The sequence below is a fragment of the Megalobrama amblycephala genome, unplaced genomic scaffold (assembly GCF_018812025.1).
Source record: "Megalobrama amblycephala isolate DHTTF-2021 unplaced genomic scaffold, ASM1881202v1 scaffold533, whole genome shotgun sequence".
NCBI lineage: Eukaryota > Metazoa > Chordata > Actinopteri > Cypriniformes > Xenocyprididae > Megalobrama > Megalobrama amblycephala.
The window spans coordinates 52,632-65,355 of record NW_025953445.1 but is presented as its reverse complement, the minus strand read 5'-3'; the positions used below and the strand labels follow the sequence as shown (position 1 = coordinate 65,355).

The 12,724-nt window shown below is 35.6% G+C and overlaps 1 protein-coding gene, 1 long non-coding RNA gene and 1 pseudogene across 3 annotated transcripts; all 3 read left to right on the top strand.

Annotated features, from left to right (window-relative positions):
* Positions 1–520: 520 nt before the first annotated feature.
* Positions 521–2,684, top strand: LOC125261942 (natural killer cell receptor 2B4-like). Of its 2 annotated transcripts, none has more exons than XM_048180523.1 (5): positions 521–819; positions 955–1,080; positions 1,254–1,294; positions 1,819–1,944; positions 2,094–2,684. In XM_048180523.1, exons 1-5 carry the CDS (start codon positions 696–698, stop codon positions 2,232–2,234), a joined length of 558 nt encoding a protein of 185 aa, XP_048036480.1. In that variant the 5' UTR covers positions 521–695; the 3' UTR covers positions 2,235–2,684. The 2 variants fall into 2 exon arrangements, with proteins under 2 accessions (XP_048036480.1, XP_048036481.1); XM_048180524.1 differs by having other exon boundaries at positions 522–819; positions 960–1,080.
* Positions 2,685–3,029: 345 nt separating this feature from the next.
* Positions 3,030–12,724, top strand: part of LOC125261941 — a 54,976-nt pseudogene continuing 45,281 nt past the window's right edge.
* LOC125261943 lies at positions 7,634–11,773 on the top strand. The gene is made up of 3 exons (XR_007183475.1): positions 7,634–7,760; positions 8,489–8,529; positions 10,012–11,773. It is a non-coding gene; the product is annotated as an uncharacterized LOC125261943 (long non-coding RNA).

Here is a 12,724-nt window from a genome sequence, read left to right as displayed (position 1 = left end):
TGCATGTCAATGGGAATTCCATCTATAAGAGTAAAAAAAAAAACATGCACAGACAAATCCAAATTAAACCCTGCGGCTCATGACGACACATTTATGTCCTAAGACACGAAACGATCGGTTTGTGAGAGAAACAGAACAGTATTTATATAATTTTTTTACCTCTAATACACCACTATGTCCAACTGCCTTGAGCATCCGGTGTGTGAGGTCTGGAAACGTGCTCTGATGCCGCGAGCGATCACTTCCGGATGCTCAAGGCAGTTGGCAGTTTCGTGTCTTAGGACATCAATGTGTCGTCACAAGCCGCAGGGTTTAATTTGGATTTGTCTGTGCATGTTTTTTTGACTCTTATACTGTAGATGGAATTCCCATTGACATGCATTATACGACTGACAGACAGCAACGGTTGGATACAAAAATCATTTGTGTTCTACTGAAGAAACAAAGTCACCTACATTTTGGATGCCCTGGGGGTAAGCAGATAAACATCAAATTTTCATTTTGGGGTGAACTATCCCTTTAACCTGTCTTAATATGTTTTAGATCCAGTGGATTCTCCTGTTCTGAACTGGAATGCCACCACGATCAGTGTGAACTCCTGTATTGTGGACGTCACATGTAGTGGTCATGTCCTTAAACTCAGCACCAGCTACCAGAGCAACAACTGCAGTCAAGTGCAAGTGACATCTTTTGAAATGCAGACTCTAACTCTGCACTGTATAGAAAACATAATTGTTTGTAACTATAGTAACCCAGTCAGCTGGAAGAATGACACCATAGAGATTAACCCCATTTGTGCACCTCATGAGCACACCTCAAGTAAATACCTTACATCATCTATAATTCATTTGTTTAAAATGTATTCTCAATACTAAAAAAGTATCTTTAATTCAATGAGAATGAGTATGAGTGTTCTGATGGCTGTAATTGTTAATGTGATGTCTTGGATTTCAGCACAGAATCCCAAAGAAAATGACAGGACTTTTCCTCTTCATTGGCTGTTGATCATCGCTGTTGCTCCACTGTTGGTTTTTGCAGCAGTTTCTGTAATATGCTGCTCTAACAAGAGGAGTAAAAAAGGTATTTGTGTCTTAATGAAATAAAAAGGACTGTATCCTCGTAATGATTATAGGTAGGCCTACTCAAGTCACTGACTGGGGGAACAGCAAATAACACACAGCAATAGTCACACTTAAACTTTCTGTGGTGACGTTTATGGATTCTTTAAAATGATACTATTCTAAATCTCTTAGGTGTCCAAGAAGAGGATCATACAATATATGCACAAGTTCAAGTAAGCTTTACATTATTTTGTGCAGCCATCATAGATATTAAATGCTGAATTAATGAATCCTAACAAATAATGTCAATGTATGCTGTAGAATAATTGGAAATATATCAAACCTATTCAGTGTCCACATACTATTAGCCATTTCAGAAGTTCACACATCGATATAATTAAATAGAGTAAAGTTATGCGTATTTGGCGTGCTGTCCGGGGGGGAGGGCTCCGAGCTCAGAATTTTGGCTATTTTGGCCCGAACCCAGAGTACTCCCCCTGGTGTGTTAAAAGTAGATAGAACTATAAGTGAGGAGATGGGGTGGAGGAGGGATGCTGATAAACTCTCAGATGAACAGAAGTAAGACTGCTGAATACCTTTTGACATTGGTTGAGTTGATTAACTTAATGCTCTCCACCTGTGCTAATTAGGTTAATTATCTGAACCTGCTCCTCCCGAATTTGTTAATAAAACATCATAATGTGAATGTAAATGTGCATGTAAAGAAGGGTTTGTGACTGATTGGATTGTTCTGCAGCCAAAGAATAAAGAGCAAAGACCCCTGGAGACGTTGGAGGGATCAACAAATCCTCAAACTGTCTATGGGTTTACAGAAGATCACAAACAAACTCAAAATACCAGTCAGAACATGCCCAATCCTGAGGTAAGAAATAGAAGAAGACATTCACATTTTTTTATTGTACAGACACTTTCATACAAATCCTTAGACAAACAAATAGATCGATAGATAGTTTGGTGATGTATCAGAAGGCCAATGAAATAACTTTGCTTCATTTTTATGCATTTACACAGGCGCAAACAGAAAACCAGCCCAGCACCACCTACAGTACAATAGGACAACACCAAAAATCATCATTACCCACTAAAACAGACCATACAATTTATTCAACAGTGTGTAAATCCTCACATGGGAGACAACCAGGTCTTTCATAGCTGAGGAGGAATATATGTAAAAATGTCACTGCAACCAGTAGATGCTGTTTTTGTCAATACTTTGTCAAGCATGGCCGCCACACCAGAGCCTCCAGTCGTCAAGGCCGCCACACCAGAGCCTGAACACAACAGAGTCGTGTGTATGTTCTTCATAAACTCTTCATTAAGTTTTCAGGTCTTTTATTTTGAAGTTTAGTCATGGTTTCCTGTCATGTGCTTCCCGTGTGTCTTGTTCTAATTTGTTCTTTTGGTCATGTGTAACATTCTCATTGGTTCACTGTTTGATTGCTCACAGGTGTTTCTTGTTAGCCATTAGTTTGTTATATAGCCCCACTGATACCATTGTCTCTTGTATAGGTTTGCATAGTTTGTTTCATGAACAAGTCTCTGTTTATCTTGTATTTTTTCATGTTTTTGGATTTAAATAAACTGCCATTGGGTTCACTTCAACTTGCCTCCAGTGGACTCTTGATATATTGATCATTATTCAATATGACAAAATGGCTGTAGTTGGCCACCTAATGGAGACATTACAGTATCTTTAAATATATGAAAGAACCATAAGGCCCTTTTCCCACCTGGTTAAGATGCATTTTTGGTCGTTTGATTACAAGTGGTCAGTGCTAAATACAGGCAGAAACAGGGTCAAAGCACAAAATGTTGCAATTGAACTGAGATCAACAGCTTTAAAGCATCAACAGGATGTCTGGTTTTGTTTTAGCATTGTGGAAAGAAGAAAAAACGCCTATAAAAGTAAAATCTGATAAAAGATCTAACATCATTTGCTTGCAGATACCACAGGATGTGGGGCAGAGTGCACATTTTTATACAGAATATGTTTAAAGTTTTTGTGTTTAAACCTCTTGAGTAACACATACACTTATGATCCAGCATATATTAGTGAGATGGAAATATGTTTGTTAAAAAGACTGAGAATAAGAATGTAAATAAGAATGAGCTTAAAACAGGACATCTGAGGATCCTTCCATTTCCGTTTCTAGGACGGCACAGCAGTCATTTTCAGTTCTGTTTTAATCTTTTCATGTTGTGACAATGGCAGTACATCACCTACTCGTATTTCTTCTTTTTCTTCTGACCTTCAAAACAGGTAAAAACACATGTCCATTATGTTAATTGATTATTAATGATTATTGTTAATCAATTAATTTCATTTGTAAACATATTCTGAAAGAAATTTAATAAACTATAATTTTTGCTTTTAGGTCATTTTGATTTTTTTTTTTTTTCCATTACTAATTAAAATAGCTGTGTAAAATCATCATTTGTACTTACTTTTTTTGGTCATGTTTTTGAAATAACAAAATAAATACAGTAACCATGTGCAATAATACATTTTAGAATGATTGTGCCGGTGTTAACCTGTCTTAGGATTTTTGCTATAGGGTACTGGAAGGAGTCACTAAACTTTTTTAAACGTGGCAGTTATTTTGACCTCTATTACAGGCAATGATTTGTTTGTCATTTTTAAATTATAAATCATATGTGAAAGCGTGTTGTGTAAGTTTGTGATGAATAATAACAAAATGATTGGCAGTTCTGATTATGAATAAAAAATGCAGTATAATATTATTATATATAATATATATATATATATAATATATATAATATATATTATAATATTATATCAAGCATGTAGCATGGTTGCATACTGAGACATGCATCTCAGTGCATCATGGAAATGGGGAATTTATTTTATGTAACAGTCTCCTCATATCAGTGATAAGACAACCTAATCTGTTTTACTCAGCAGAACAGTTATAATCACATCTTCTTACTATGTTATTGTGGTATCCAATAAACTGACAATTGATGGTCAGCTCTACCAAACCAAATATGTCATTATGGGAGACAAAGGAATTTCTTTTTACTGATATATTGGTCCACAGACATGAAACAATGGGCTCTCTAGGTTGTTGCTAACTTGGGTTAGTTCACCCAAAAATTAAATTTCTGTCAAATTACTCACCCTCATTTCCACACCTGACCTTCTTTCATCTTCAAAACACAAATTAAGATATTAAGGGTTTCTGAACCACACATAGGCAGCAACTCTTTTGACAGAAAGGTAGTAAAGACCATTGAAATAGTCATGTCGTTCTTAATGTTACACACAAATACTGCAAAAACAAAAATAATAAGACCTTCTGATCCTTCATTAATGAATAATACACAGGAACAAATGAATTCAAAACACTAGTAAAATTAAGTAACATATGAAGGGGTTTTGATGACACCTTCATAATCATGAATCCGAGGGTTTCTGAACCACACATTGGCAGACATAAACCAATACATCACCTGTCACGTCATTGCACATTTAGCTTTTGAGCATTAAACTGTCATGTAGTTGGTTTTGACAGCCATTATAAAGTCATAAATATGTAGTAAAGACAAATTGAATCATTAAAATGTTGAAATAGATAATTTTATCCATGTAACATGTTTTTTTTGTTTTTGTTTTTTGTTTTTTTAGGTCAGATAATAGACAATTTCAAATTTCGTAAAAAATGACACTGTTATAAAATAATGTAACACTTTATTTTAGGGTCTTTTAAAGCTTATTACTATTAGACATATGGCTAAAATATTGGCTGTTTATTATACTAAAGCACATTTTGCCTTATTCTGCATGATCTTATTCTACATTCTTAATCCTACCCAATACCTAAACTTAACAATTAACTATAATAAGCAGTAAATTAAGAGTTTATTGAGGGAAAAGTCATAGTTAATTGTTTATATATGTGTTCCCTAACTGAAGTGTTACAAATAATGTAATGTAATGTTAACCCATAAAGCTAACAGTTTTTTAAGTTTGATAATCAATCTGCTATGTCATGTTTATGACAGGTTATGATGTTTTGCTAATGTCAAGTTGCATGACAAAGACACTGACAGGTTATGATGTTTTGGTTTATGTCAAGTTGTCGTAACAAAGACATCTCAAACAATGTCATCTTTGCATTAAAAATGACATAATTGAGCGAATGACACTTAATGACAATTGTCATAAAATGCATAAAACCTCCTTCATATTCATGACACGTGTCATGTCAAGATTATGAAGGTGTCATGTCAGTCTTATGCACACCCCTTCAAGTAAAGTGTTACCCAAGAAACACTGATTAATGAATTAGTAAGTAAAAGTGCTCAGTTGAAGGTGGTAGTTCACTATTAGCTAATCGATAAGTACTATTTCATACCTCCCAGAGAACTACTAAGAACTACTGATTATTTGGATCAGTATTCTAAAGTGAAAACATGATAACTCTCTAGTAACTAGAGTCATTGTAAACTTTTGAGGTTTTTGTACAGTAATTCCTTCTAATGTATTTGGTAACACTTAAGTAATACTAGTAGGTTACCATGATCTTCATTTTAGAACACAGATCCAAATAAGTAGTAGTTCCTTTAGAATTATGTAGTAATTCTTGAGTTATTACTATCCAATACTTTACAAAAACCTCAAAAGTTTACAATGACTTCAGTAGTTGCTAGAGAGTTATCATGTTTCTCACTTTAGAATACTGATCCAAATAATTAGTAATTCCTTCTAAAGGATTTGGTAATACTTCAGTCATTACAAATGAGTTACCATGATCTTCACTTTAGAATTAATTATGCATTATTCACATAAATTATGAACCTGTATATAGTAGTTTTTAGTAGCTGTCTGGGATGTGAAATTGTAGTTTCCTGATTAGCTAATAGTGAACTACCACATTCAACTGAGCACTATTGAATTGTTTTTGTTAGTTAGTTCCTAGAGTGTTAATAATGCATTACTCATTTGTTCCTGTGTAGTTTACGACTTTACGACCTTTCTGACCTTTCTGAACCCCAAAAGGTGCAATGACGTTGCTGCCTATGTGTGATTCAGAAAAAAATTCATCAACAATATCTTAATTTGTGTTCTGAAGATGAACAAAGGTCTTACGGGTATGGAATGACATGAGTGTGAGTAATTAATGGCAGAATTTTAATTTTTGGGTGAACTAAAAAAAAAAAAAAGCAGTTACCTGACTCTAATTACTGATTTACTGGTAAGTAGTAGTATTGTTTTTTCATAAATATGACATCTGCTTTAATATTAATAACAAGAAATTTGGAACAATCAGTAAGAAACATGGGTTGATGACTAAACTTTCCTTCCTTATTGTTTGTTTGGTTAATGTGGATTATAGATGTATTACATTTTTAATATGCTATTCTCTCTTTAAGAAAAACATTTTATATGCAGTATTGTCAAATGTAAAATATATTATTTATTTGATCATGCCTATTTCAGAAAAGGTGTGTACAATGTGTAATGAACTCACCAGCTGCGCTCTGAAACAATACTGTGTGTTTCTCTCTCCTCAGGGTTCAGTGCTGAGATCTCTGTGTTTGTGCAGACGGGAGATTTTGTTCAACTGGATATAAAGACACATGAACTACCAGAGGAGTTTGATGATTTATCCTGGAGAAATGAAAAATCTGAGAATATAGTTAAATATTTTCATAAAACTAAAGAAGCAAGACCTCACTCTTCCTACCAGGACAGAGTGGATTTCAATGATGAAACCTTCTCTCTCACACTGAAGAACATGCAGAAGACAGACAGTGGACTCTATACAGCAAGAACAAGTGGAGAAACAGAGAAAATTATTGTTACATACAGAGTATCTGTTATAGGTGAGTGTGATTTTGCTTGGCATGTTCAGATCATTTAAGGTCTCATTAATGTATTTTATTCTGTGCAATGTTTGTTTTAAATAAAAGATAAATTGAAATATATATAAATGTGTTTGTATTATCCCTTATCTGCCAATACATTGATCTGTAAAGTTTCAGTGTCCTGTTTCAGTCATGCCCAGTCGTGTACAGCTATTAGAATTTGACAGCTTACAATAGAGTGAGGAATGTATGATATTGTTAAAAAAACAAATATATGTTTCAGACGCTGTGGAGGCTCCTGTCCTGACTGTAAACTCAAATCTGGTCCAGCAGTGACTCCTGTACTGTGAACTTCACATGCAGAGCTCATGACCTCATGATTCACTCCAGCTATCAGAACAACAGATGCTTCTCCAGAGGAAGTGACATCACATGAGAACTACACTCTCATCCTGTACTGCAGTGAGGAATCCATCATCTGTAACCACAGCAACCCAGTTGACACCAAAAAAGACAGAATAGAGATTAAACAGATCTGTGTTAATAATGAAGGTATCTGGCCAACACACACAAACAACACATTCAGAGTGCAAATCAAATCTGTCAAATCAAATATCTCGTTTTGGTTTACTAAATCTTGTCTAAGTGCTGAACTGTAGAGTGACCTCAAAATATCTTACCCTGACAATTATAGTTCTTAATATGTATTTCTTTTGTCAGGAGAACATCAACAGGTGATGACGAGGACTAAGCCATCTCTCCATCCTTGGCTATATATTTTGGTGGCAGTGTGTCTTTTTTTGGCAATTGCAATATTTGTAGTAATTCTCTACACCAAGTATAAAAAAGGTACGTCCACACTGGATTCATACATACAGTATATTTTCTATGAAAACGGATCTCATTTACCATCCATTTATCAGTTTGATCAAGTACTTTTGTACTAAAATAAGTCATTAAAAAGAAAGTTGACAATAGGTTTACTTCTTTTTTTTCTCTTTTGGACCAAAGTTAAATTCTGTAAAATACTTTGTACAGATCACCTTGAGGTGCACACACTCTACAGAATATCCCCTGATCACATCATTTAAATATCTAGGGCCCTATCATACATCTGGCACAATGCGGAGGCAATTTTTTAACCCAAATTTTTTTTTTTTTAGTTTCAGCCTGACGCAGTTATCACATCCTGCGCAACATTGTTTAAATAGCAAAAGCTTCTCTGAAAACAAAGTGTGTTCAGGCACATTGTTGGCATGTTGCTATTTTGAGGCAACTGAAATAGACTGCGCCATTGACCAACTGAAACCTGGTCTAAAGTCAATGACACAATATTTTTGTTATTTAAAGAGCACTTTAGTAATATGCAAAAGTGGATGCAGGTCTACAACATAATATTTCAGAGAATCAGTTTAGAGCAACTAACAGCCAATATAAAAATCTCTTCTCTGCTTAGAAAACTGCATGCTAAATTTAATTATAAATGCCATATCACTTTTTTCTTTAATAAATGAACATTCTTTTTTAGTTGATACTTGTCAACGTTGATATATTACTGTACATTTTAAACCTTGTAGGTGCCCAACAGGCTGATAATACAGTCTATGCTCAAAATGAGGTAAGCTTCTTCATAATTTTGCTCGGCAGACATTATGGATATTATAGCGGTTGAGACGGGCAAAGAAGCAGGCAGACAATCAACTTGCAGCTAGTGATGGCCCTTTTGAAACACTGCTTTATGAAGCTTCAAAATCTTTATGAATCTTTTGTTTTGAAGCAGTGGTTCGAAGCATGTGGTGGAGCAAAAGCAACTGCTAAAGTCACATGATTTCAGTAAATGAGGCTTTGTTACGTCATAACTGTTTCGAAAAGTTTAAAAATTTCAATGGTCCCATGAATCACGCGGATTCACTGAGATCGCCCCCCCCCAGCAGCGAATCATTGAACAAGTGTCAGTCTATTAACTGAGTATTGTCTAAAGTGTCTAGTACCTGATCTCTGGTTTTATACATTTGTAGATGTTTTAATGAGGTATTTTTATAATTAAAAGAAATAATAGTAGTTAAAGGTCACTGTTTAGCTGACCCATCCATAGATTTATAAAAAATTCATAAAAGATATTATACAGACACTTGTATTTAATGGTATTAAATGATTAGTTAATTGCATCTGAGAAATTATACTTTCAATAAAACATTTGCTATGGGTTTGTAAAAGCTGTTTTTATGCGTATTTGGCAGGAGTTTTTGTTGCATTTACATTGTTCTGACCAGAAGGTGTCATCAGCGTGTGATGTTTTGAACGCTTCGAAACAGTGAATCATTTTGCGAAGCAATTGGTTCAATTGATTCGAATCTTTGAAAAGCTTTGTTTCTCCCACCACTACTTGCAGTTAAATTTAATCAATTAGTCCACAAGAGGAACAAACATAGGGTAGCCAGAATAAACCAGGAAACACAGGACAGGAACATGTCACAGCAACAAACAATGACTGACAACCAACCAGAGAAACACAAGGGTATTAATGCACAAGATAACAGGCGGCTGACTAGGGACAGGTGCTGGTGATTAGTTGTCATGAAAATTAATGATGGTAGCTATGGTAACAAACAAGGCAGGCAAAACAAAGGAAACAGGAACTGAATACAGGAAGTGAACAGAAACAATAGCTGCATCTCCTTTCAGAGGCTGCGTCCTCCGGAGGTCGTATTTGAAGTCTGCAAGGCAGTCTCATTTGATGACGTATGCAGCTTTTAAATGCAAACTCTGGAGGACACCGCCTCCGAAATGAGACGCAGCTAATGGTAAAGGATATTTCAATTTAAAAGTCCATAACACAAGACTGGGGAACAACACAGGATCATGGCAGATATGTTGTCATGCTATAGTTCTTTTTATTCATGTTAGAAATATTTTGGGTGAGAATAATCTAAAAACTTAACAGGCTAACATCATGAAAAAGGCTTCTAGTAAATGCTTGTTCTATAAACTGTAGGGTAGTGAATGTTTTATTAATTGTCTTTCTTTAGTAATTGTTCAGCTAAGCAAAATTATTCAGCGGACATTTTGAAAATATTACTTTTTATATGTATTTCATAAGGTTCAAGACAAGACGCAAGAGGAAGATAATCGACCCAACACAATGTACTGCACAGTAGGACAACACCGAAAACCTGCAGTCTTTGTCGAAACAGACCATACAATTTATCCAGTGGTGTGCAAACAACCAAAACCACCCACCATTTCATCTGATGAAGCATAACATGAAACTGTATCTGTTTGTTACATGGGGAAGTTTAACCATCTCTACCATTAAAGGTGGGATAAGTAGATTTTGAAAAACGCTGTTGGGCATTGTTGATATTTGAAATCAACCCAAACAACCACTTCCAATCACTCTCCAATCCTAACCACCCTGCTCCGATGATGCGCAACAAAATGCTTCACGAAAAATAAAGCACAGATGATGAACCAACGACAAGGAAGCAGAAAAAATGAACGTACAGTCTAAATATAAACAAGAGTTCGTTGTTAGTTGCCAACAGCACAGAAGTTCATGACACTCAAACCCAGTGTTACTCACATGTGAAGCGTAATCAAAGCAGCCTCCGCGTCTGTTTTCAGGCCTTCCCACTTAGCTCTCTCCAGCACTGGAAAGCTGTTCTAATATTAACGTGGGTCCTAAAGATCTTGATCTTGATATTCTTTTGAGATCTTTTGTATTGTGTTTCATCTGTCTCTCTGCAGTTTTTTTTTTCCAAATCTCCCTCTTACTCGTTCTGTCTCCTTGACCGCTATAGACACACCCCCTAATGCTGATGGTTACACATTTGTTGTTGGTGTCAGCCCGACTAACTTCCAAACAGTGTTTTTCAAAATCTACTTCACCTTTAAATGGTATAAATAGTAAGAAGAGCTAGTATGCTATTCTAAAATTCAGCCAAGGCTGTTGTCTAATTAAGATATATTCTCTCAAGCATTGGTTTAGTAGTATTGGTTTCAAATATCCTCCAAACTGTCTTAACCATGCTGAAAAATCCAGCATAAACCAGCATGAATTCCATGTTGGTCCAAGCTGATTTATGCTGGTTAGAGCTGGTGTAGTGCTGGTCTAGCTTGTGGACCATCATAGTTATGCTGTTCTGAGCTGATCTGATCCACCAGCACTCCTGCTTCCTATGCTGCATGAGGACCAGTAAACCAGCATCCCATGCTGGACCAAGCATGCAAAAATACCTTATGCTGGTGACCAGCAATGCTGGATTTTTCAGCAGGCAATTCTATTCTGAATTTGATTTTTGTACACATAACTTCCAAATAATCATCAACTGTGAAATGCTGGCAGTTCTCTTACTTTGTCTGTTGATGGTGTCGCCTTGGAGTTTCAACGCAAACTAAAAAATCTTGGTGTCATCTTTGATGCCACGCTGTCATTTGAGTCTTTTGTTCAGAATACGGTTAAGACATCCTTTTTTCACCTCAGAAATATAGTACGTTTACATCCTATGTTTGCTGTGGCTAAATCGTTAGTCAACAAACTTCAATATTTACAAAATTCGGCTGCTGGAGTATTTTCTGGGGTCAGGGCTGGTGATCATATTACCCCTGTCTTGAAGTTTTTGCACTGGCTCCCTGTCAGGTATCGTATTGATTTTAAAGTCCTCATGTTAACATATAAGGCTTTGCATGATCTGGCTCCTCAGTACTTGACTGATCTTTTAATGCCTTACGCACCATCCTAAGACACAGCTTTGCTCTAGGGGTGATAGAGCATTTTCTTCTTATGCTCCTAAGCTTTGGAACTCTTTCCCAGCTGACATCAGGGAAGCAAATACATTAGTGCAAATAGATTATTTTTTCTATTTCTTTGATGTATATCTTTTGTATTTAAAGTGTGTTGTTTTCTCTGTTATGTTTTCTTGTAAAGCTCTTTGAGAAAGACACTTTTAAAGACGCTATATAAAGTAAATGTATTATTATTAAATATAACCCCACAGATATTATTAGATATTATTAAATATAACCCCACACATATTAACTGAAGTAAACCCTGTGGCAACTAACCCCGGTTTGCCCCACATGACAATCAGAAGTTTAAAACTGCAGATGGATATAATATTGACTTCACCTGCTGTATTATATTTAATAATTATGAATTTCATTGTAAACAAGTATAAAGCCAGGCAAGCTAATGCAGTACAAATGCAAATCCAGTAATTTAGCCATATGCTGTATTAGAAATGTATCTTATGATGTGGTTTTTACCGCAAAGTCCATCTATAATCTTTACTGAAAGTTGGGCTTTCTGTGCAATCACTCCCCTACAGTGATCATAATACATGTGGTGTATATGTGAACTCACATAAAGAATCGCACAGGACATCACTAGACAATTTCAAAGGCATGCAAAAATATTATTTGCAGTTTTTGTAGAACTCAAACTAAAACCAAGTAAACACTTTATAAAAAAAATACATTATTTATTTATTAGAAATTATTGGATTGCATGAATACTACACAGAACAAACTATCATATTACTGTTAGAAAAAGTAAGTAAATCGACTAATTTTTGTGCTGCAGGCCAGGGGCTCTTTAGCCTGACTACGTCAGACTTCCTACTTCCGCTCAATTTCATTTCGCTTCTGTACTCAGTCTGATACAGCGTCAGAGCTTTCTGTTTTCCACCGGTCTGGAAACAGCCGGGCCAATCAACGAACAGAGGGCGGGCTGAGAGCCGTGACGTAGATGCTAAGTGCCGAGTTTTACATTGTAGGTTAGAGAAATCGAAAACCGAAACGACCGCGGAAATGGG

Coding starts and splice junctions, on each gene's coding strand:
- LOC125261942 (XM_048180523.1), top strand. CDS start 696: ATGCAGACTCTAACTCTGCACTGTATAGAAAACATAATTGTTTGTAAC. Junction 1,081..1,253: donor TAACAAGAGGAGTAAAAAAG/GTATTTGTGTCT, acceptor TAAATCTCTTAG/GTGTCCAAGAAGAGGATCAT. Junction 1,945..2,093: donor AGAACATGCCCAATCCTGAG/GTAAGAAATAGA, acceptor GCATTTACACAG/GCGCAAACAGAAAACCAGCC.